This window comes from Uloborus diversus, chromosome 6, assembly GCF_026930045.1.
Source record: "Uloborus diversus isolate 005 chromosome 6, Udiv.v.3.1, whole genome shotgun sequence".
NCBI classification, from domain to species: domain Eukaryota; kingdom Metazoa; phylum Arthropoda; class Arachnida; order Araneae; family Uloboridae; genus Uloborus; species Uloborus diversus.
Window position 1 is genome coordinate 139,586,767 of NC_072736.1, and position 26,534 is coordinate 139,613,300.

The 26,534-nt window shown below is 32.6% G+C and overlaps 1 protein-coding gene across 1 annotated transcript; it reads left to right on the top strand.

The window, feature by feature from the left end:
- On the top strand, window positions 1–25,578 carry LOC129224008 (protein YIF1B-B-like). The gene is made up of 10 exons (XM_054858403.1): window positions 1–67; window positions 3,589–3,628; window positions 6,572–6,715; window positions 8,769–8,914; window positions 10,482–10,586; window positions 11,575–11,656; window positions 13,231–13,288; window positions 16,945–17,100; window positions 22,236–22,329; window positions 25,348–25,578. Exons 2-10 carry the CDS (start codon window positions 3,607–3,609, stop codon window positions 25,519–25,521), a joined length of 981 nt encoding a protein of 326 aa, XP_054714378.1. The 5' UTR covers window positions 1–67; window positions 3,589–3,606; the 3' UTR covers window positions 25,522–25,578.
- Window positions 25,579–26,534: the final 956 nt, after the last annotated feature.

A 26,534-nucleotide genomic window follows, 5' to 3' on the forward strand; every position in this document is an offset into this window, starting at 1 on the left:
AGTTTGGTTTTGTACAGCTCATTTCTCGTCTATGGATTTGGTGTAGGAGGATGTTTTAGTCAGAAAAGTAAGTTTAATTTGCAATATTTTTAATGTCTTGGAAATTTTTGACACTTTTGATGTTCTACTAGGTGATTGTGCAAAATGAATTGAGAAAAAGCAATTTCAAATTGGAACTTGACATGGCTTAGTTTGTCAGTAAACAAAGTACAACTATCATAGTGTAACGTAGTCTTTCACGAATCATAGTTTGCTATTGAATTAAAAAACTCAAATAGAGGTGAAATAAAAATTTCACATGTGTGCTTTACAGGCTGTAAGAGGGTATGATTGATTTCACTTGAAAGTTTTGGTTAGCGCTGGGACTCCTAAAGGAATTTTAAAATGAATCTGAATGGTAGCACTGACGTTTAATTGTGTGGCTTACCTTGAAAATAAAAGTTCTGTCAAGTGATGCGTGTTCAACAATGACGCTTGAACAAATAATAATAATAAAAAAAACTAACCAAAAAGGAAACATTTTAAATCCCCCGAAAACAGGAAAAGTCTCAAAACACAGCCCAGAATTTTATTTGTTTGTATTTGAGAAAAAAAATGGCAACAGATCTTTCTTCTCAATGATTTTCTTCACGCTACATAGAGTAAAGAAATTACATAGAGAGTTTTGATTCAAAATATTCCACTGCTGAACTCAATTGGTTGTTAGTTTAAAACTTCGATATTGTTGCAAGTTTATGAGGCACGTGTTTAAAATAGCATTAAAACATGAATTAAAATGCAAGCCAATCTGCCAGCTACTTTATTTGGTCTCTTTGCCAGATTGGTGAAAACTTCTTGCTAAGTGATCATGTTATCATAACCCCGCTCATCATTGCACTGCTGTAGTATCCCATAATTCCGGCTTCAAGTTCATTTCCTTTTTACCACAGGCGAGGCCTCTCTATGTAAATTTCTTTACTTTATGTCAGGCTACAAATTTTAATAAAAGCATTGTTACAGAAAGTTGAGATGAAATAATAATTTGAGTGGAGGAAAACCTTCGAAAAATAAGGATTTTATGTCGAAATCAAAGTATCATGATTAATAGGTTTTACTTGATATCTCTGGCTAATTCTTATTGAAGGATTATGTTAAGTAGCCAAACATAGAAACAGGAACATTATGAATCTATGAATACCTGGTTTGATAGTCGGGAGAAGTAACTCAGATAGATAGATACCAGGGGTCTGGCCAGAGCAAATTTGGGTCCGTTAACGGACCCTTCACAAAAATCCGATCAACCAAAACGGACCTTTCACAAAATCCCTATCAGCCAAAACGGACCCTTCACAAAATTCTGATAAATAAACAAAAACGGATCTTTCACAAATTGTTTATTGAAAGAGCAAATCTCAAATTAAAATAATACAGCATATTTCCTGTATAAAAACGATAATGTTTGGAACCTTTTTTAAGGTTAAATTAGAGGAATCAACTTGTACAAAATCAGCTAATTTTGCAAAAGAAAAAAAAATCGGCACACTTGTGATGCTTCTGCAAGCCATAAAACGGCCAATAAATATAATGCCTGTTGTTGGTTTCTTTGAAAGAAATTAACAGCTGAAAGTCAGTTTGGTTTATAATTTTGCTTATTTGTTTTATGCAGCGATGTTGTTGTAAACTTCTTTGAAAAAGCGTCAACATTCTCTGAATAGGCGTAGTAAGCACTTTTCTCCCCACTCATGATTTAATCTTCAATAATGTACAGTGAAAGGAACTTAGAACTGAAAAGGAGTGTAGGGGTGGGGATGTGATCGCTTCAGATAGGGTTACAAAATTCAAACTTATAGCCACTTTGCATCTAGTGGTGCAATGTTTAACTGTTTATCGCCACTTAGTGTCTGGTGGTGCAATGTTAAACTGTTATTTTGGGAGAAAGTTATATGGGTTTGGTTTTTGGATGCTAAAAAGGATAATTAACTTTAAATAAACTTTTATTTACCGTTTTTTTTTTCGATAGATGCCTACATTTTTAAAAACGCAATCTTTTTACATCCGATATGAGAATCATATTTTGTTCTTTTTTTCAAGCCAGTAACTTTGCTTTATTAGGACGCAAATAAATGAAAAATCTCTTTATTTTTTAACAAAGCTTATTTCAAGTTTTTAAAGTGGAATTCCATTTTCTTTTATGAGTCAATAATTAAAATGCTGAATCGATGGTTTATTTTTTATTTCATTTATTTATTTATTTATTTTTCCTTCAACTGTGTCCAGATATTGATGATATGTTTATCATAGGACTCTAAAATGCAATTCAAAAATAATTTTATCACAAAATTTATTTTACAAGCCATTTTTATACTTTTAATGCCTTCACTTTAAGGATTGCAATCTCTTTGCATCCGCTGTGGAAATCTGATTTTTCGAATTTTTGATGTTTAGTACGCTTAGTTAAGAGGTAAACAAATAAAATATTTTTTTATTTTTGTAAAAATCACAGAGTTTATAAGGTTTAAACGAAACTCTGCTCTTAAACAGTGTCTTGGGTTAAAAAGTTAAATGCTGAACCCCTGCCTGAATTTTTTTTCTTACAGTTATTTTAAATACTACACAAATAACATTTCTAGTATAATTTAACGTGATGTAGAATGGTAGATAAATATTGATACTTGAGGGGTGCCCATCTTCCAGGGAGCGATGCCCCCCCCCCCGCCCCCTCTCCCCAAATACTAGAAAAACACTCAAGAATGATATTCTTAACAGAAAAGAGAGAAAACACTCAACTTTAAGTGTCAATGATTCAGTTTCCACCATCTCAAAAGTCTAAACTTACGTTTTTGCAATTTTTTTTTTTAAACAAAATTATTTGATTTTTCACAAAAATAATTGATTTTTCACAAAATTACTTGATTTTTCACAAAAAACGGACCCTGTGAAAAATCCTGGACAGACCCCTGGATACATAGATAAGTACGTATGTTCAGTTTTTAATTATGTAAGATGGATTATTATTTTTTATTTTTCTGTTACGTTGATTTTGTTTGAACCATGAGAGGGGAGAGAAGTCCTTATGCTTCAATATCAAGCTGTAAGTGATAGCATTTTCAGAGAAATCTATAACGACAACACTACGGACAACACTACCGCTGGCCATTTTGTTTTGACTCTGATAAAACAAACAAGCAAAATTATTAAAAGAACTACTGACTTAAGTTGTTAGCACTATATTTGGCAATACTACTAGTTATTTGTGAAAAGTCTGTTGTTGTTAATTAGAATTATGTGAAGGGTTTGTTTTGACTTTTCAGGATTTTATGAAGGGTTTGTTTTGGTTGTTCAAATTTTTGCTCAAATTTTCTCTTGCCAGACCTCTAGTACTGCACTATGTATTTGGTAAAAAGAGAATTTACCCTGATGAAAAAAAAATGTTTCTCTTTTAAACCATGACAAATTTTTATTATTTTAATTTAATTTATTTATTGTTAAGAAATTTAAAAATAAGATATTTTGCAAAGTATTTCGAATATTTTTAATGCAGGATACTACTTCAGTCTGAATGTGTTTAAAGTTCTTACTTTTATTGACGCAAATATGTTTGTTTTGCAGGCGTACTAATCCTAAAAGATGAATCCTTCTAGAAGAACAAGTAATTTACTTTTTATTTATATTCTTATAAAAGTATTACAGTTGAACTCTGTTAATATGACCATGGTTAATACGAAATCTCGGCTAAAATGAACACTTTGTGGAGTTAGTTTGGTTTACTGTATAATTACATTAAAAATGGCACAGATATTACGCAGATCAAGATAAAAGTTTTGGTTAAGACAAGCAAAACTTCTGACCTCTTCCTGGAAAAAAAATACTGATCGAGTGCTCCAATTTTCTTTTTCAGCAATTTCTTGTTACTTTATAAAGCTCTCCATTTATTCCTTAATCCTTCCAACTAGAGTAACTTTCAACCAGGGTTCGAAAATATGATATTTTCGAAAATATTGAAAATATCAGATATTTTGATATATATCGGATATTTTGATATATATCCGATATTTTCAATTACGACAAACTAAAGTCTTCAAAATAATAAATGCATCCTCAAATCACTCTTTAATTTCTTATATTATAATTACAATATATGTAGCCTTCAAGTTAAGGTTTCTTTCATTATTTATATCTAATATTTCGGTTTACATTTCTATCAATTTTAATGGAGTTAAATTTGCATTAGCTGTTTTAATTATTTTTTCTTCTATTAGCTACTTTTACAGTTATGTGATTCAAAAATAAGTGTTGATGCACAGTCATAAGACATTTTCTTTTTTTCTGAGCAATGTTTAAAATTAAATTAGGCACTTTTAATATGAATTAAAATTGCTACATTACTAATAATGTTATGAATATAAAACAAGTAAATCAGGAATATTATATTACTTTGTTATATTAATGATGTGTTATACATTATGAAATATAGTACATTATGAAATGTACTTTTTGGTTATTTTAATAATGAACAATCAAAATTACTATGATTAACATACTTCTTATATTGAAAATACCATAGTTGAAAAAATAAATGTTGAAAATATCAAAATATCATGAGATTTACAAAATAAATATCGGATATGCATCGTGATATATATCATGATATATATATCGGTGAACCCTGCTTTCAACCCTTTTCTTTAGTCACAGCTTTTCTTTTCAGGTGGCACTGAAAATTTCACGTGAAAATGAAACTGCTGTCAATGCCAGCATTATCCCCCAATTGTTCTTTATATCACCTGCCTCTTCTTAATCTTGAACATACACCCTAAGTTCATACTTGTTAGCTCTCTAGGGGGTGGAAAATATTCTCCGCTGCATTGAGCTATTGTGGGTAGCCAAGGCCTCTGCTATTCTGAAAGAGTTGAAGCTCATTACACCTGTTTACTTTTGGACTGCTCTATCTTTTCATTTGGGTATTGCCACCTGTCCCCCCCATTATCACTTTTCTTCGAATTGATTGTTCAGTCATCGCTAAAAATTTTTTAACTCAATAAAAGTTACTGTTCCACTATTTCCGACCCTTCTATTTAGTCTCTCCTAGGATATTGATAAAGCACGTTATTTCATGCTGTAAATAGGCTTAATTTTATAGGCACTTAGAATCAAAATTCAAGAAAAAATTTCGTTGTATCTATCCCGCCTGACAGTCCAACGTTTTTAAAAACTGAATGTTGGTTTATTTGGTAGCCCATTAAGAGCTAAAGAGGGGAGCATAAAAGGAAAAGCACTAACAATTCACGAATAGGTAAACATTGTTAATGAGTTGGAAAGCAATTCTGTTTTAACTTTACATATGCATTTTTTATTTTTCTCCATTTTACTTATTTACGGATGTTACAATTAACTGTTAATACAAACAAATACGTGAATTTTTTCCAGTTCGTATTAACCGAATTCAACTGCATACGTTACTTTAATGCCAGAATTTATATTCTAGGGTATTTTTTGACCGAATGTCCTAATGTTTAAAAACACCATATTAGGATTGGCCCTTAATATATTTTGGGACTTATGTTTCAAAAATTCTAACCCAGACCCGTCATTTGTACCTGACACTTTTGACCCCTCTCCCCTTTTTGATAATGACCAAGAAGACTCCAATTGATGCAGTGAGAAGCAAAGGGATGTTTGTGGCAAAATTAAAAATTTGGAGATAACCAGTACAAATCTTAGGTGAACCTTTCCTCTCCCTGTCTTGGGGCAAGAGCGGTACAGCGTAATTTAGAAAAACATATCCATAAAAGACTACCTAGGGCTTTATCTTTTGGACACGTTTTATTCAAAACTTGAAAACGTCCACCTACATCCATTTGCTTCTCATTGCCTCAATTCAAGATGCTGAATCTGCCTTTGCTGTGCAGTACAATTTTTCAGTGCTGGTTAAAACCAAGGCATAGGGTAACCCACCTCCCAAAACCCCATTCATTGCACCCTTATTATACACATAATAAAAAATAAGAATTGAATTCATATTTGGTTTTCGTAAATAAAACTATTATTTGAGTCAAACTATCTTTTAAAAGTTGTTTTAATATTTGTGTCAATTGCTCATATTCAGTTTCTGGCCCACCATTCAAGGCATCAGGAGACTTTCAGAAACGTAATGTAAATTACAATGCAAATGTATGTTTTAAATACATTTGTGCATACGTTTTTTGTTATTTTCTCCCTATATTATGTAATGAGTATGTGCCCTTTTCTCCCTTCCACCTCTTCCCAAAAAGCTTTGAAATGACGGACCTGGATAGCTCATTTTTACTTAATGAATAAGAGATAAAAATGCAAAGTATTATCTTAATTTTATTGGATAATGTATGATTTTAATCAAAACAGAATACTTTTATTGCATATACATTAACTTACATTACATAGTATATGTACTTCAATTCCCATTTCAGATCCAACGTGAAAATTGCATTGTATTTTAAATGAAACCTTAAAATACTGGTTAAATATTACACATTAAAACTATACGTTTCAGAAGTGTAGTTATTGTTTAATGGTTTTATTTTTATAAGCTGAGTTGCTTTTTTGCTTCCTTCAGGTGGCCCTAGAAGGCAAAAGGAGCACAGGCCTGGCAATCCAGCTGATTTCCGGTATAATCAGTTCAATCCCGCTGCTCCACAACTTTTTAATGACACAAGTGGTGGATATATCCAACCTCCCTATCCTCAAAATCTTGGCCCAGGTATGTTTTGAATTTCTGTTACTTTAAGCTTTAAAATTCATAAACTGGCAAAAAAGAAAAAAAAAAAAAATTCCACAAAATTATATATTTTTTTTCCATTATGGAAAAATTATTGTTCTTCAAAAAGGTGGAAAAGTTATGTTTCCTTTTACAAATAAATTTGTTCAAGTTAAACTTCTTAATATGCTTCTTTTTTAACACATTGGAAAAAAAAAATGCTTTTGCTGAATGATAGCTGTGGTATACTTTTTCTGAACTCTGAAAAGTTGATACAAAAATGTTTGTTTATGTTTTGGATGAATCAATCCCAGCAAGATTAGTTTTGGGTTCAAAGTTGACATTTTGCAAAATTTTTAATCAGAAAATTGAATTCACAAACATGTCTTTCAGCAGTAAGCAATTTTTTTCTGCCGGAAGCACTACTCGAATTTGCCATCCTCCACAAGCTGCCGCCCAGGGCAAGAACCCCGGCTTGCCCCCTCCCATAGATCCAGCTCTGGTCTCAACATAAAAATAAGAAAATTAAAAGGTCATTTGGTTCACCAGTTTGCTATGCTAATTTGCTTGCCCATGTTACAGTAATTTGTTCGTCCACATTACGGTAATTTGCTCCTCCACTTTATGATACTTTACTCATCCATGTTATGCACACACCCATGCTACAAATTAATTTTGAACCAAATTTCATTAAAATCGGCCGCACAATTTAGGCGCTATGTGCGTCACAGAGAACCAGACAAACTTTGAGCTTTATTTTTAGTAAAGAATGAACATTATCATATAACTTGTTGAGCTCAAATATGCTCAATCAAGTCTATTTACAAAAAATGATTTCAGTTTGTATCGTTATTATACATATAACACGTTTTGATATAGTTACAATTGACAATTGACTAAATCGTTTAAAATTAAAGAAAGCTTGAATTTTTGCTAGCTGCACAGGACTTTTGTCTAATGTCTTTTTATCCATAAACTCATTTTTTTCTTTGTGAAAGGGGATCCTTGTAACCATTTAGCATGTACACTCATTTCCAAAATTAAGGTCACAAACATAAAATCTGAGAAAACTGAAAACTACTCATTGTGTTGTCACAAAATTTGGCACAGAGGTGTATTACAATAGGAGAAAGAACATAGAAACATAACAACTTGGAAAATATTTTAATTGGGAATAAAAAAAAGAAGGTGTATCAAAAAGTGTTAGATTATGAATCAGAGATAAAGTGTGTCCAATATGAAGTGTGACCACCGTGCACTCTTACACTAGCTTCACAACAATACACTATCAACTCTTGGAGCGCATTAGGAGGGGGGCTACGCTGTGGAATGACTCTTCCTAGACCATCCCAAGCATGTTCAATAGGATTGAGGTCCAGAGATCTCGAGGAACTATTCATACGTCAAATATCCTCTTCCTCGAGAAAACCATCAACGATCTGGGCTCTGTGTGTTAGCACTTTAACGTCAATAAATAAAACACTCCATCAAAACTTGTAATATTTTGTTTATGAAAAATAAAACCCCTATTTTTCTTGAAATGCGACAAAATGAAAATGAAAAGCATATTCTAAATGAACAGATTTAAATATCTGTGGTATAAGGAATTCTTTAGTTATCCGTGATGTAAAGGATAAGCATTCAAACCATATCTACACTAAAAAAAAATTGGTATTATGATGTTTTTTTTTATTGTGTTTAAGTGATGGTTCTTTTGAAAATTTCGCAACATAACATGACAAAGTGTAAAATCAATGACTTGAAACTTCGAAAATTCTAGAATATCTTAATTGTCTTATTTGACTATGTTCCAAAAGTTTTTTTTTTTTTTTTAAATCTCTCCAGGTGGTCTTCGAAAAAATATTAAACAGAAAGATGAATTAAACAAATATTTTCTAATAAATTTTGCAGTGTTCCTGAATTTTTAGTTTTGCTATTTTAATTTTTCTTAGAAACAAACAATATTATTGAAGCTCCTTTATTTTTACATTATGCATTCAATGTGCAAATTCAGTCTGATTACTGTTTAATGGATTTAAAAATTTCTTTGTTTTAGTTGGTATGGCTCCTGGAGGATGGGATCAAAGTTTTGCCCAGCCATCCTTTCCTGGACAGCAACTGTTAACTGACCCTATGGCTTCAATGGCTATGCAGTATGGCCAGAATCTTGCTGATCAAGGAAAGATTATGGTTGAGCAAAAGGTATTGCATAAAATTACCATTATTATGTTCTAAAGTTATGAATTAAAAAAAAAAAAAATGTAGGCGGAGCATCAAATTCTTTGTCTTCATTGTTAAAGTGTAGAAAGAAAAAAAAATGTTAATTTGTTTAGTCTTGTGCTTATTTTTTGTGCTAGAGATTTAAAAGAGTGTGCAAAATGTAGTTCAAAATACAAAAATAGGTGGACAGTAAATTTGAAATTTTGCGTTTCTTGTTACATTTCTTGATAGGTAGTAGATCAAAATATACTCACTATTTTATGAGATGTGCCGGAATTTATTTGAATAAAATTATCTTATTTGAAATCTGGGGATCTTTTTTTTTAATTTTTAAATTGCTGGGCCTGGGACAAAGTGCAATAAATGTCATTTTCTTAGTGTTAAAAGTTAAAAGGCAATGTCACAGCTTACAATTGCACCTGTAAAAAGTAATGTACAGTAGAACCTCCCAATAATGGACACTTGGAGGGTGGGGGGGGGAGACGTTTTGTTTTGCTAATGGAGGCGTCTCTTCCGAGGATCGGAGGTATATGAAATCAGTGGCAGATATAAGGAGAAGATCTTAGGGGTCAAGACCTTCCTCCGGTGGCTTACATAGCAGCCCCACAACTCCTGCGGTGGGCAGGGGGGGGGGCACTCAAGAAGTATGAGAGCACATTTCATCTTATGGGTGGTGCACTTATAAATCTTGCGGGGGGGGGGGGGGGGGGGGGGGGCACCAAAGTCTATGTACGCTACTGCCCCCCCCCCTGCAAAATCAGCAACAATATCATCAATTTACAGTGTTCAAATACTTTAACTTTATGAATGAAATATGATCAATTGCAACAATATTTCCAATTCTTTAATTATTTTTGAAAGTAAATATTTAAAATACTACTCCTTTCATTGCTTATGTAATTAATTAGTGTCATTTATACCCTATGAGGTGTTTTATTCCTGACTGATTTGGTGCTTTTTAATGACACCCAAGCAATTTCAAAAAAATTTCGTGCCCAAAACATATATTCTTCAGCTTGAATTCCAGCAAATTCAGTGTTTCTTATTAATCCTTCTTTTATTAATGTTTGTAATTTTTCTCAGTAACTTCCTTAAATCGAGTGTCTCTTAATCAGAGGCACAAATGTTACAGTTCTTCTTCCTATTCAAAGGTACTGGGACTAGAAAAGAATGTCCTTAAAGAGAAGTGTTTCTTATAGGGGTGCTCTGAACTCAAATTTTTTTCTTTATTTTGGAGAGAGGGGAAAATTTTTAATTTTCTGAATAAAACTCTGAATTTAACCAAATGATAAAATACAACCGTGCACATTTACTTGCATCTAATGAGAAAAGACACCAGACATATAAAAAATTTTAGTGCTACAATGCTGTCTTTAAATTTGCTGCATGTCAGACAAAATTTGCTGAGTAAGAGAATTTTTCGGGAGGTCACAGTGACCTTCCATGAGGGCGCTCCTGGTCCCTTAAAGGAAGTACTTTCGTAGAATAAATGTGTAACATAGAAATTATGTTATTATTATTTTTCTAATAAAAGTTATATTTTTTTCAGTTGGAGAAATATGTTCCCATATCAAAGATGAAGTATTATTTTGCAGTTGATACAGGCTATGTGACAAAAAAACTTGGTTTGCTCTTTTTCCCCTTTACGCATAAAGTGAGTTTCTCATCTACTTCATTCTTGACGTGAATACAGTCAAACCTCGTTAACGCTCAATTCCTGGGACCATGATAATTGTTTTATTTTATCTGATAAATTATTAAGTGATTAGCTCCACGGTTATAAACTCACTCATTAGTCTCTCTTATTTCTTCTTTAAGGCCATTGAATTGATAGATATTTTAGGGGCATCTTGTTTAAAGCATTGCCCCTCTCCCTATGTCAACATGCCTATCAGCCTGGCAGATCTATTGGATTGCTCTACAGCCTCTCCTTTGTTTTGGAAAAGTCGTTAAAAGACAATGAAGTAGCTCTGGCTGTTTTCCTCCATATAGCTTTTAATAGAGTCTCTATAGCTACTGTCAGATTCTTATTAGGAATGCTGTTTTTGATATTTTTAGGCGAAAACAGTATTGTGACTGGTGTAACTTGGATGGACAACATGAGGCTAAGTAGCTTATTAAGGGCTGTCCTAGTATTAGGGCAAAGGAACTCTTTTCAGTTTTAATAGAAATAGTATTAGGATGGCTTTTGGTCTTCTTACTGGTCATTGCACCCTAAAACAGCACCTTGCTATAATGGGTGCCAGTAATAATCTAACGTGAGGTTACCTCTTTCTTGAGAAAAGGGTTACATACATCCTGTGTGATTGTGAAGTATTTTCTCCATATAGTTTTGAACACCTTGGTCATCATTTGCTCGAACCATGGGGGATTCTTGACATTCCTATTAGATGTTAGTTGACTTTTGTTTCAGCTACTGGTCTGTTTTAAGACTTCTGTTTGGGGAACAATGCTTGGTTAGATTGAAACCCCTTCTTTCATTTCATTCATTCATTCCACACATAAGACCAAACAAGTATTTCATGTTAAGAGATTTCGTGTTAGCGGGGTTTGACTGCATACTATAATTAGTACAACTTGGCTTAATTTGTAACCAATGCACACCACAATTTTATTTAGAATATAATCCTGATTTTTTTTAGGAATGGGCTGTTCATTATAATAATCAAAATGAACCTGTTGCTCCAAGATATGATGTTAATGCCCCTGATTTATATATTCCCAGTAAGTTAGTTTCTTATATGTTTTTTCTTTTTAATAATGTTAAATTTCAATTTTAAAATTTAGTATACTCACTAGCTGCGTGCCCGGCGTTGCACAGGCTACTTAAAAAATGAAAGAGATGTCCAATTGATGTTTCTGTATTACTCTGAAGAGTAAATAAATACGCGTAATGCAAGGTTTGCAAAACACCAGTAGAGCATATTTTTGGCAAAAATCTCTTTAATGTTAATCATAGTTATCAATGATACAAGTTATGAATATTTTCAATAGCACAAAAGATGAAAATATATGCATTATCTACTATAATCTGGGCTCATGTTCAAATGAATTACATCTGATAGACTATATCTGAAATATTCATGTACAATTACAATTAGCTTTTTACATAAAATGACACACACTTTTTGGTTGATTACGTGAAACTAAAGCACCAAGACTTACTAAATACCAATGAGCATTAATTTAATATCAAGTCATCAGATTTCAATTAAGCTTTAGTTAAAACCCTTAAAAACAATATTTTTTGTTCAACTCTGTTTCACTTAAAGAAATCAAAACAATCTTAATTTAACGTGTTCCTTTAACGATACAAACTCTATTTCAAAAATAGAAACTGAAAGGAAAAAGAGAGTCATTACAATTCGAAAACTCACCCATGTGACGGTAAAATGTCCAACAAAATAAACCAAATTAGTCGCACATCCCAAATGTACCAAAATATGAGGCCGGTGAATGATAAACTTACACTACAATCAATAAACATTACTAAAGAAACATTTTTCATATTCTGAAAAGAATTAAGAACGTTGAGTGTAAAAAATAAAAAAGGACAGACGATAAAATAAAGGCTACATCCGAATAGAGCAACCAATTTTAAACTAATTTAAAATGAAATTCTAGATGGAAACATTATTTTAAGATTTGGACAGCAGCCAAAAAAATCTCTTTTAAAACAATTTTTAGAATTTTATTTGCTCACCCATATGAAAAATGGCAAAAGGAAAGAAATAAAAATTCCCGAATAACGTTATGTTAATTAACGTTTTAATTAATATCTCCGCTAATTAAAGTCGTACAATTACGAGATTTGTCCTATTGTTTTCTTTGGAAAATTTCGAATTGATCAGTATCTTGTTCGACTCTCGATTCGCAGCGGTTCTCGAGAAGTTCGATCTTCAGACAGACAGACAGACGGACGGACGCGAACAAATTTTAATATTATAGTGGATTACTTAATTTTTATAGTTAATGGTTCTACAGTTTCCCTAAAGTGCCATCTACTTGAAATGTACATAGCAGAAAATTTACCACCATTTGTACAAACTTATGGTGGTTCAGTTTCTTCCATATTTAGTGGCTCGAGGGTATTCATTATTATATTTGGAATCACTTTAAAGCTAATTAATTACAAAATTATGTTAAATTGAAAAAGTCCTGAAATGCATAGTGATATAGTAATATCAGCAGTTTGTATGTTAGGTTGCAGGATGTCAGTACATACTGTTTTTTGCAATCATATTTTTATATTTTCTTGTTATGTGCTTTAAACTAATTAGTCATTTATGTAATTGTAGCCATGGCATTTGTTACATACATTCTGACAGCTGGCTATATTCTTGGCTCACAGAACAGGTAATTTTGTTTGTTCAATTTCATAATTAATGACTATTCTGATTGCTTTTGTTGTAAGTACCGTATTTTTCTTTGTATAATCCGCAGGTTCTAAAATTGACCTGAAGAAAAAAAATGTTTTATTCGAAGCGGTGTATAATCCACAGATAATATGATGTAAAAAAAAAAGTTTTTATTTAACATACAATTTTAGCAACTAAATTAAAAACGGGAAGAAGTAATAACATTTAAGGTACAATTATAATTAATCTAAAAAATGATTTCTTCTTGAAATCTGGATTATAGTACTCTAATTAAAGACAAAGAGTCTTGACAAAGGAGCAAGACAAAGGAGAAAACAGTCTCATCTTGTGCAAATGAAGACTTCGTCCTTAACTGTAGGTTGTTTTTTTTACTTAGTCTGAATTGCGTAAGAGAATACTTAGGCTATGTAAAATAAACAACATACAGGCAGCTAAACGGTCTCTATTAGTGAATCCTACTGTAAATATTGAGGTTCAATGCGTTGTTGTTGAGAAAAAGGAACAAATTACTCGCAGCTGCGTATAGTCCGCGCCTCAATAACTACACTTTTTTTTACTGATAACCCACCTATTATACGCAGAAAAATACAGTATATCAAAAGTTTTCTTATGTCCTTAAGTTGTATGCGAATTCAAAAAAAAAAAAATAATAATTTGAATTTTTGGCATTTTGAATTCCAATTATGTTTTTCGCAATCACGAGCGTGTGTGTTTGTGTAGGCACATGTGTGTGGGTGTGTGTGTGTGTGTGAGTGTATGTATGCATGTGTGTGATGTTGTGTATGCAGTGCTGTGCATGTAGGCGTTTGTGTGTGTGTTTGTATGTAGGCATGTGTTTTTGTGTCTGTGTGCAGGCATGAGTGTGTATGTGTATGTGTAGGCGTTTGTGTGTGTGTTTGTATGTAGGCATGTGTGTTTGTGTCTGTGTGCAGGCATGAGTGTGTCTGTGTAGGCGTTCGTGTGTGTGTTTGTATGTAGGCATGTGTGTTTGTGTCTGTGTGCAGGCATGAGTGTGTGTATGTGTGTGTGTAAGAGTGTGTATGTAGGAGTGTGTGTATGTGTAGGTGGGTGTATGTATGTATGCGTGTGTGTGTAGGATATGGACGCAACACTGTTTTTGCAAGAGCAGCATCGTGAGGCGGCCGGTCGACGGTGATGCTGCAGAGGGTGCTGGCGGGAAAATAAAATCATAGGACATCAAAACAGTCAAATGAGAACAATAAGCAATCGTGATTGCTCAAAAAAGGAAAGGAAGATAGATACTCATTAGTAGTAACTATAATGAGGAGTTTACAAATAAGACAAGAGAATTCCAGACTTATGTTGTATTGTGTGTTGAATATTATAAATGAGGTTAGAGGGTCAAAAGTGAATGAAACCATTGTTTTTTAATCGTTAAAAATAAAAAAGAGAGGAAATGTTGAATAATCATTTTTACTTCCTTTTACAAAAAAGGAAGTATTGTATTCACGAAAAAATTTTCACTGAAAAATCGACCTTAATTTCCATTTTCCTCACCCCCGAATGAATGTTGAGTTTTTTTTTCGACCCGACCACATGTGCATACATACCTAAGAAGCTATAGACGCCCGAAATATCCATTTTGACGATTCCCAAGTTAATTACAACGAGTTTTCTCGTGACGTCTATATGTATATGTATGTGCATATGTATGTGGCATAACTCAAGAATGATATGTCCTAGAAATTTGAAATTTCGTACGTATACTCCTAGTGGGTCTAGTTGTGCACCTCCCCTTTTGGTTGCATTCGGGTGTTTCTAAGGGGTCTTTTGCCCCTTTTTGAGGGGAAATCATTGTTAATTTCGATGTAAACTGAAATGGTGTTACAATTTGGCGGACACTTGGTGATATATCGCCAGTCCTTTGGTCGCCAACTTGGCAACAAATTTGGCGATTTTTTTTTAAAAATCTGGTTTTAATTTGGCCACTGTTGGTGATATTTAGGGAGTAAACTATTGAATCACATTAAAATTACCAATAATGGGAAAATGACATTAAATTGGTGTAAAAGGAAGTCGTGAGGCACGCATCAGCTCGTTTGTTTTTGTTTTCTTCCAGAATAATAATTAAAAATAACAAACTGTTTTTTGGTGTAGTCAACCAGTGCTGAACAGTGTTTAAAAGTTGGTTGATACAAATGAAAAGGACTGCTCCCTTCCTTAAATTAAATTGATAATTCATCAAGTTTTCCAGTGATGCTATGATGCCATTTGCATACTTATGATTTTTCTGCTAATTGGTGAAGTTCTGCAAATTTTAATCATCCAATTCAATGAATTCCACTGTTATGTTTAATCCGTATTGTTTTTTCTAAGTATTAAAAAAAAAAAGGATTTCAGAAAAGAAAGAAAAAACACGTTTGTTAAAAATAATTTTGCACCTTTGCTTAAGTGCATGTTTTACACAGTCCACTATTTAGGAAATGATAAGTAATATAGAAAACAAACAGCAGAGTTTTCGAGAGTGCTACTGTATTTCAGAAATGCTGTGAAATATTACTGAGCCTGCTTTTCCATGTGCAAGCAAAAGAATGCATACTTTGATTTCAGTGTGCAATCTTTTTGCATCTTGCGTAAGAATCAGATTTTGTGTGTTTCGACATTTTAAAAAGTTTTCTTACAAAATAGATGAACTAAATTTCTTTTTATTTCCGTTAAAATTTTAGTTTGAGAATATAAATTAACTTTATGTCTCCTAACAAGCTATTAAGTCATTGAAACAACTGTTAATAAAAATAAAGCAGCCGTTCGTAATAGGTTATCTGGTGATAAAAAAAATGATCTTATGCATTTGTCATTATTCTGTTTCTTTTTCATTAGTCAAAATAGCTATAACACTGGAAATGCTCCAACATTTTTGCTGTAGCTTGAATTGCTACTGACTCATATAATTCATAGAATGCAATGAATGAGATACAGTCTGCTGCTTTCTTTTGCCAATGTCTAAGACTGTTAATGTAGTGGAAGTTTGAAAAATGTATAATTTTTTTTAAATCTCAACTGTAGCAAATCCAGAGAGAAAAGGTTAATTATAGTAGAAGGACTTCTGAAGCTGTACGTGAATCACTCAGATCATTTAAGCATTATTCCTTTTGACCTTTCAAAATTACCAAATAATAATGTTTTTCTTATACTGTTGTAATAATACTGTTGTAGTATTATTGAGTTACCGCCATATAGCCAGGGCAAGGCAGAAGTACATAAAATACACCACCAGCTCAGTCATTCCAGCCGAGGACTGCAGTTTCGTGCTTATTAACACTCGTCAGCCCGGCATAAGAAGCGACTGAGCTGGAGGTGGTGCTTTGGTCACTTGTTTGGTCTATGCTAATTTTATATTAGCTTCCAGTTTGTTTGGCACTACTCTTGGCTTAATTTAGAAGTTTTCCCTTCCTATGCCGAGCTGACGAATGCTAATAAGCACGAAACTGCAGTCCTCGGCTGGAATGACTGAGCTGGCGGTGTATTTCATGTAATACTGTTGTGTTCTGTCAAAAAACCCAGTTTGTAAAATGAAAATCTTAAATAACTTTATGTATTTTTGAAATATCATAATTATTCAGTTCATTAAATGTGAAGTTTTAATTTATGTATTTTTCTCCCTTCTATTAGATTTACACCAGAACAGCTTGGTATTCAAGCAAGCTCTGCCTTAGGCTGGTCCTTGGTAGAAATTGTGTTATTGTTTCTCGCTCTCTATGTTTTAAATGCTTCTTCAACATTGAGTGTATTCGATTTGATTTCATTTTGTTGCTATAAATATGTTTGGTAAGTATTTTGTGGATTTTTTTTTGATTCTTTGAAATGTGATATTAATTAAGGTTGTATAAATCTGCTTTTAAATAATTCAGGGAAAAATTTGAACTTTCTGTTAATATTTTCAATGTTCTTTATTATTTTCTTAACATTTTGTATAAATTATTTCAAGAATTTCTGCTTCTATTTAAGTACCATAAGTATTTAGTTGCAAGTTGCAACATTGTTTACAGTCAACTCTCGATAACTCCAAGTCCAAGGGAATGGCTAAAATCTTCGAATTTTTCTCGCAATCTTGCAGCTCTGTGGGCATTATAATGAATAGCGCAACTATTCTTGTAAAAAAATTATCCCAGGGTTAGTGCGGGTCATGGAAATCCTGGAAAGTCATGTAAAAAAATAAGCAAATTTCAGACCTGGAAAAGTCATGGAAAATTGAAATTTTCATTCAAAGTCATAGAAATTTATTAAAAGTCATGGAAAATGTCCTGGACTAAGAGAGAGTAACAGTAGCTAAAAGGGCATTAGAAATCTAGAGTGAATTAACAGTATTGCACATATGAAAACGATTAAAACTGGAAAATTGAACGACCCCAAAAACAAATTTGAATTTTGAAATCTCATTACATCCACTTCTGTAGCAGCCGCTCGTTCTTTTTCCAATGTGATTTTATTGCCTGGATATCACTCATTTCCTATTTACCATTATTTTAAACACTTTTTATATTTTATGTTCTACAGTAGAGAACTTGCATTCTTGATTTTGCCACACCCACTCAAAAAACGCAATTCAATTGCATTTGAGTTTGTTTCCATCACTCGTAAAAACTTAATTACTAAATTTATCAGTTTATCTCAATTTGTTGAAAGCTTTAGAAAATGAAGATCTTTAGTCAGGAGATATAATACAAAAATAGGGAAATTCTAATATTCTAAAACAGTAGTGCCCACTATACAGCCTGCAAAACTAATCCTTGCAACCCATTGCTACGTTCAATGTCAGGAATCCTGAACTGTTAATTTATATGCATTTGAGAATGTGCAAATAAGTAAACAAGTACATTTTACTCAGAAGATTAACTCGCTACTGAATGTTTTTTTTTAAAAAAAATAAATATCTGGTTTAGAGAGAGAAGCATAAGTTTACTGAAGTAATGTGGGTTTACTTTAAAGAACCAAAATACTGTCAAATTATGTGGATGATTAAATGCACTGTTGACACTAAAATGCAACTTTTGTAGCAAATTTATTGAAACTTAGTAATGACTTATTTAACCTTTCTCCCATTCGTTATCATTCTGCCCTTTTACAAAGAAATTTTTAGACATTAAATTACTATTGTATTGCTTTCACTGTATTTTACTTTACTTAAATTTATATGATAAAAACATAATAATAGTTTAGTTTTTTTGGTATACACTGATAATTTTTCAATCATGAGTAAGTGCTTCAATGAGGTAGTGGCGTTCACATAGAAGTTTTGCTAATGCTCATTGCCAAAAATTGGTAAGTTTGATATTAAATAGTCTACTATTCTCTCCATGTAACAAGGTCATGAAAATTTTTATGAAGTCATGAAAAAGTCATGGAATTTTTTCATCCAAATAGAGTATGAACCCTGTTATCCTTTTCATACAAACTGATAAGCAAAGCAATGCATGAAAGGAAAAATGTGCTTTTTTATGGGGTTAATTTTTTTCATAAAATGAAAATGAAGCTTTTGCAAAAACTTAGATTTAAAAGAAGTACATTCGAGGTACAGAGAAAACTTTGTATTGAAAACACTAAGTTATTTTGGGACCGAATGAAATCTTCGAGAGAAAGGAATATTCAAGTTATAAGGCTTCAAATTATCGAGAGCCAACTGTATATAGTTCAGTAGATAAATAAATTCTAGGCCAGGGTGCGTATGTGACCTGAAAAACCTTGAAAGTCCTTGAGTTTCATTTTTTTTCAAGGCCTTGAAAATCATGAGAAATTTTGACATTGCACAAAAAAACATATGGAAAATCCTTGTATTATTTTATTCTCACAGGCAAGCGCATGGTGTGATTGGTGTAGTAAAACGTTAGGACTTTGGTGGCCTAATCGTGACTGGAGGGTCCCAGGTTTGATGGCAGCAGGATCAAAAACACTCTGTGTTCACTAATGATGACGGGGGCATATTACATACATCATAGTCACAAAGTCCTCCATGTTCCTATTCGAAAACAATACCTCTGGGAGTGCTGGATCCAGGGTTGCTCGACTCCTGGTCTAGATCAAAAGACAGGCCTTCAGGGCCCCATCCAACATCCAACCGGGTAAATCATGTGAAGTGGTAGTTGCAAGGACTCTGTAGTGTAATATAATGTAATGAAACATTTCATGATAGACAGCTCCTCCAGCAGAATGTGTTTTTTGTTTAAGGTGTAAAAATACTGGTATAAACTGGGTTCTGGCAAAACTAAAATTTTGCTATCATGTGTCAGAGTATAAAAATGTACAGTAACCCCTCGTTATATCGCTTTTCGGGGGACAAAGAAAAAGAGCGATATATCCGAAAGCACGATATAACCGAGGTCACTAAAAATAGTTATAAGTCCAATACATAAGTAAATTAGCATTCGTTCTTTTTGACATGATTTTCTAATGGTTTCGATGTAGTTCACGAATGTACTATCACACCTATTGAAATTTAAACAAGATTGAAATTTAAGTAAATTTTCATCGTCAGAAAGTTAAAAATATCAAATGGTGAATGAAGACGATCTTTTTGAGCTGCCGGGAGATAAAAGTGAGCATTCTCCAATACCCTCTTATTCCTAATAGACTTTCTAATACGTTTGACTTGCTGTAGAAAGGATGTGAAAAGTAAAAGTAACCCCATTGTTTACAGAAAACTCTTTTGCCCGTCCATATCATTCTTTTTTTTGATGCAAATCCCGGTTTGTGCAACCAAGCACAAATCTTTTCTGTACTAAATGAAGGGCGTATGTGCTCTTCTACATGGGCTAGTATGACACCTGCTTGATGTCTCTCACTCATTGTAAAGGCAATGTATCAGTACAAAAGAAGATGTCAAGTAGTTTACAGACTGATATATACTGCGCGGGTACGTACATTTGGATGACAGGTATTGCTGCTGCTTTTCCAGTGGATTCTGAAGAACAGCTTCTTTTTGTTTATTGACAAAATAAAGAAGAAAGAGACCTTTTCTGAGCAATACCATATGTTTTGAGAAATGGTTTCAAACTTAAAGCGAAGTTTTTTTTCCTTTGACTTTTAATATTTCCGGAGACAGAAGAAAAGAGCAATATATCCGAATGAGCGATATAACGAGGGGCTACTGTATGTACAAAATTTACAGGGAGGTAACTAAACTTGAATCTGTTTCTCAATTAAATATACTGTATCAAACTGTAAAATGCTAGATTATTCACAATATCCTTCACAGTTTCAAAGCTGTGTAGTAAAAAAAAAAACAAACAAACTAAGAAGAGTACATCGCAGAGAGCATACCACATGCAAGAATGCATAGTTCAGTTCTTGCCACACCTGGTGTTGAAGAAGAAGGGGGGGGGATCTCATAGGGGTCATGCCCCTGCCCCCTTTTAAGTGACCAAGATACCCTGAAGCTGCTTTTTGGGGACTTGATGTTTTGGAAAGTTTCCCCTTGACCTTTTTATGCCCAGACACTTATGTCAACCTTCCAGAAAAGGCCCCCTCTGAAACCAGGACTTGTATTCACCCTTGTGCCACACTATTCTCAGTATAATACTTTTAACGTTATGACATCACATGTTATTCATTCATGCAGTGCTTTTAAATAATGCAGTAAAAAGGACATGGAATCTATGACTTTTATATACCCCTACTACTAGTTCACAAGAATGACATATGCTATCAATAACGTTGACAGTACCATGTTGAGTAGAATGAGACAGGAACTGATCTATTACATTTGTCTACTGTGTCAACAAGGGTTAACACATAGAGCACCTGTAAGATATATAAATCAAACTTGAATTTATTCTGTATTCTTTCAAATGCTCTTTTTTGTTGTATTTGTCTTAGTTTTTCATTCGTGCTTCAAAACTCTGGAGAGAATTATTATTAACCCTAAATGATTTAATTAACATGCTTAATATCTTTAAAAAATGTTGTCACTGCAAATAAATTAAATAATCTTACATGCCTCATATGAACCCTTTACTGCTAAAAATGTGTATTGATTTATTTAAAACTAAGTTTTCAGACATATTTTTTATGTTCTGTCTTAGCATATAAACCTATTGAATTGCAATCTTAAGATTTTTTTTTACTGTATTGAATGCAAAGTGAATTCATTTCAATTAGAATTTTGCAAATTAAATGTTTTTTTTTTTTTTTAATGCATTTCTTCTGACTTGCAATGTAACCTGTATTTAATTTGGTTACATTGATTTCATTTGTACTATAAACTCCTTTTTTGCCACAAAAAGTCCTGGAAATTCCTTGGTTTTTTACTCTGTAAATAGTGTACATGCCCTGATAAGTCAGTTTTATATTTATTTTATTCGAGCCCACATCTTTTTGCTTTACACTGCCAAATGAGACTTAAATGCTAACAGTAGCTGTCACGTTAGAGGACACACTTCTATTTTTGCTTATTACTTTGTTGTTCATAGTCCATAAGCATTATAACAAAAAACAGTACGGAATGTTATTGAAGTGAAGAAGTTAGAGTATTGAATCCACACAAAATCTGCAAATCTTACTTTTGATATTTGAAATCAGTGGAAAAAAAAAAAAAAAAATCTGCCTTTTATTACTTTATATTTAAGTAGTTCTAAATTTTAGCAGAAAATCTAGTACTTCAATATTCCTGCTTAATGAACTAGTATAATTCCAAGAAAATTAAACTGTTAGAGATTAAACTGAAAAATTAAACTGAAAAATCAAAATCTTAGTTTCAGTATTATGTACTGAACCCTAATATTTATAAAATACATGCAAACTACTTTCATTGCAAGTTCAGGCCATCATATATGTATTATAAATTGGTAAAATTATAGTGCTTAAATGAAATCTTTAGCATAAAATATATATTCTATTTTCATTTCATATACCCATTGTTATTGCATAACTTTAATTCTTGTTTATTGCATTTTTTTTTTATTTTTCAGTATGGTTGCTGTATTAATAGCATGTATTTGCTTCAGCTCATTAGGATATTATGTCATTTTAGCATATAGTAGTCTGTCCCTTGGATTCTTTCTGGTAAGCAATTTAAGACTGCTCTTTTTGGAAGCATAATATTATTTATTTATTTTCGTTTTGCATATACAGTCAAACCTCGTTATCGCGACAGCCGGATTTCAGGACACTCCGGATGTCACGTCACTTTTTCAAAGTCCCGAACTTATGCCAAATAATTTTAATGTTAAGCAGTTACGGATTTTACGACAGTCTTTTTGGTGCACCTCTGGTTACGACGACACTTCGAGCTGCACTAACTGGATCAAATATTTCTTTGCAATTGTTAAATTTTCAGTAAAATAATGAAAACATCTGGAAATATTTGTTGTAGGAACTTCGGACTCTTACAAGAGATTTGACCAGGCATGACACCTCAAGAATGGAGGTGGGGGGGGGGGCGAGTAGATAAGTCCTGAAAGTACAAGTTTCAGACTTTGACAAGTGGGACAATAGAAAGGAATTCAAAGCAGGTGGATTGTAATACTGGGCGAGAGAAACAGCAAGAGAAGAGAAGGACCATAGCTACCTTAAGCTGTAGGTGGTCACTACAAGCTTCTCCCATGAGAGAAAAAGAGATAAGAGCTCCTCATTATATTGAAAAGGGACACACAACTCTAAAGTGGACAAAAGAATTAGAAAGGGTTTTTTCATCTTCTAAAGGTGGGGCTTAGATGTCAAAACCTAATCAAATTGAGGACAAAAGTGAAGAGTCTTAAATTGGTTTTTTTCTTGTTGATACTTTCATAGAAAGGAGGAGTGTTAAAAATGCTATTGAAAAGTTAGTTTAGTTAGAAAAGTTTTTAGTTATACAAAAAATAATAATAATAAGTGAATATATATATTTTTCAAAATAATTTTTGTTATATCCACCAGTAATTCAAATTTACATTAGTTAAATCTAATTTGAAATGTATATATATATATATATATATATACTATTAACTTCTTCATTAAATCTAATTTTAATGTTAACTAATGTTTAATTATGAATTTTTAAACTATTCCGGTTATGACGTCGCTCCGGCTATATATGACAACACTTTGTTGACAGTTCCAAAGGTGTCGTGATAACGAGGTTCGACTGCACTGTCAAACCTCATTTTAAAATATGTCACTTAAAAGACGACCTTGCATTTATGGTTTATCATTATTTTTGAACTATCTCAGTTGACTTAATAGGGATTTTGTTATAGTCTCTTACCGCTTCTTATGTTGGTTATTCCAGAGTCTCCAAATTCTGTTTATCTAAGGTCACTTTGAGAAATAATTATTAAAATTTGCAATAGGGCCATTCCACGAAAAACTGCTGTGTTGTACCGCACGTGAGTGCTTATGTTTTTTTTAAATTTATAATTTTATAAGGTAATATGTGATTCCTTATGCCACAAAATTTTGTTCATTGCCTTTTAAATTTAATTTGCAAAATGAGACATATGAGCTGTCACATATGGATCAAAATGTGTGTTTTTTGCCCAATAGCATTTTTTTATCCTCTTAAGGAACAATTGCCTTCATAGGATTTATCCAAGTGGTTATGCTCAGAATGGGCACAAACTTGATCACAAAGGGCTTTTCTATCCATCTCTGGAAGCACTATTTAGTCTGCAACTTAAATAGTGCTTCTCAAAGCACTTCCTTTTTTTGGGTTTTTCCCTCCATATTTTGCTGCATCTGATAAGCGTTTCAAAACTCTATAGCCACGTTCACATGAGACTTTTGTACTTCACATTTCTCCGCTCCAGCTTCAAAAAAAAAAAAAAAAAAAAAAGTTGGAAAATTCACCGTTCACGTGTGAAAAGAGGTAATACATTGTACTCGAGGAATTGGTTTTACCCAGCATCCTTAGTGGCTATACCCAGCAAGAAAACAAACTCATTTTGCATAGTGCATTTCGGGTATAAAAAACTCTGTCATTTACTCCGGAAGGAAGCAAGAAGAAAGATCCACATTTAGTGTGGACGTAATTGATATGAGGTTTAAAGCAGATTTATTCCAGAGTAAAAAAGCATCATGTGAACAAAGCTTATAATCTAGAATGTCCAGAGTAAAAGCAACAGCTGAATCAAAGCAAAGTCAGTCAATTTAAATGATATTTTAAATGATGAAAAGTGTTTATAGCTGCTGTACAACTATTAGGTGTTGAGCAAAAATTCTTATTTTACATATATTTTTTTAACTGTTGCAGTAAGTTTTTTTAAAATGAAACAAAATAATTAGCTGTGCAACACATTACTTCTGTTACAAAATTAAAATTTTTAGCTTGTTAATACGAGAGGTGATCAAAATGTTCAGTGAATATAATAATCATTCCAGATAAGAGCAGACATGTTTGAAGCTGCCTTGTTTTGTAACTGAAAGAAAAATCGTTTATTAAAAAGAATTTTTTCCTTATCTGTGTGTTGTTTCTCTAGTATTAACAGTTAGTGAAATTCATTTACTTGAGAGGAAAATATTATAAGATTGCTGTTTTTAATTTGAGAGACTTACAGTTGCAGGTAAATGCAATCAAAGCAAAGTTACTGCAGAAAGTGGAAAATGTTTTGCTGTAAATTATTTTTAGATTCCATTTTATTCTTAACATGTATACTCATTTTTAAGTTACAGTCCATATGCGGGTACAGGAAGCACTATACATAAATATTTATGTACATTAATGGAAACTACTTTTTTGAACACATGTCAAATAAATTTAAGTAGCAAAAGGATCAGGAAATGTTTCAAAGTGTTTTTGTATATTCATTAAAATTAATAACTGTTGCGATGCATATAAGACTTAAAAAGCATACAGGGTTCATACTAGGGGAAAATTTAATATGGGATATCTTGCCTTGATCTAAATATTAAGTGAGACTTTTATGACCACTGTGCCCTTGGAGTTGAGTGGAATTTTGTAAAATATTATGGGAATCACAAATCCTCTTGTAAAAACCCTGGCATATATATTTTTATTTAATTTTTTAAATAGTATGATATTTTGCACTGATTATAGTGAAAACTAATGATATTCAATATTGAAATTATATTCTTGTTTTACTTTAGATACGTACATTACGAGTTCTAGTTCTGCCAAAAACAACTGCTGATCATTATTCCTCTAGCAGCCGACACAGCTCTTATCTCTTGTTAATAATTTGTATAGTTCAGCCTATCCTTATGTATGCACTTACTAAACACTTTGTTTCTCAACAAACTGTATCTCAAATTGTGGAGTAAAATGTAATTAAATTATGTTTTGTAAATGTATTTAAATACAAAATTATTTCTTTCTTCTTTGTATGTCTTCCTGAAACTTAAATTGTCAGTATTTTATGGGCTTTATATATTGCTTAATGAATCTATTTTTCCATAAAACTTTAAAAGAAATACAATGATTTTCATTAATGCCACATGATTTTCATTTAAAACAACTCAAGTATAAAGATTTAGTGAAGGATGTTTCAAACCCTCCCCCTCCCCAACATCATCAAAGGTCCTCAATCATTGCGCTTTTTTGGAACTTCAGTTTTTAAAAATTATCAGAGGATCGTCATTGAACCCGTTCTTTCCCCTGAAATTACACGAGGTGTCTAAAATCGCGTCTTTATGCATTATTTATGGTTATTTTGCAAAATGACCGAGGTTAGGCATCCAAACTTCTCCTACCATTGCCAAAAATCGTCTAAAATTGCCTTTTTGAAATTTAAATTCAGAAAAGTTTCTGGAGGGGGATTTGAACCCTATTCCTTTTCTTAACATCATCAACAAGGGCCGACACTTGCATTTTAGGACTTTAATTCAGAAAAATTGCTGGTGCAGGTTCCCTCAAGGGAGGGACAATCGCCCCTCCCTTGTATCCGTCCTTTACTTTAATGTTTTAAATAAATTAAGCAGGGCTAAGGCAGAACTACGTGCAATATACTGGCATTCCGGTTTTCTGATCCAGAGACTGCAGTTTTGTCTTGGTTATGAATTTGTACTAGGGAATAACCGAGCTTAATTATTCCTTACTCCACACTAATGAGTCCATAACAAGGACAAAACTGCAGCCTCTGGATGAAATAACCAGGCTTGTAGTTGTAAAGAAATTTTGTCAAAACTCTGAAATACTGTTTTCTCTATATTTGTCTGAAATAATTATATTTTGTCACATATGATAAATTTTTTAATTGCTTGGTGTGTTATAAATTAACTACTTATAGCTTATAAAGTTTAAAGTTTGAAATATGCTACTAGAAAACTTTTTGCAG

What these genes read in the sequence shown, in the direction of transcription:
- LOC129224008 (XM_054858403.1), top strand. Translation starts at nt 3,607, where the DNA reads ATGAATCCTTCTAGAAGAACAA. An exon ending in GAATCCTTCTAGAAGAACAA is followed by an intron (nt 3,629 to 6,571) that starts GTAATTTACTTT and finishes TGCTTCCTTCAG; the next exon opens with GTGGCCCTAGAAGGCAAAAG. An exon ending in TCCTCAAAATCTTGGCCCAG is followed by an intron (nt 6,716 to 8,768) that starts GTATGTTTTGAA and finishes TCTTTGTTTTAG; the next exon opens with TTGGTATGGCTCCTGGAGGA.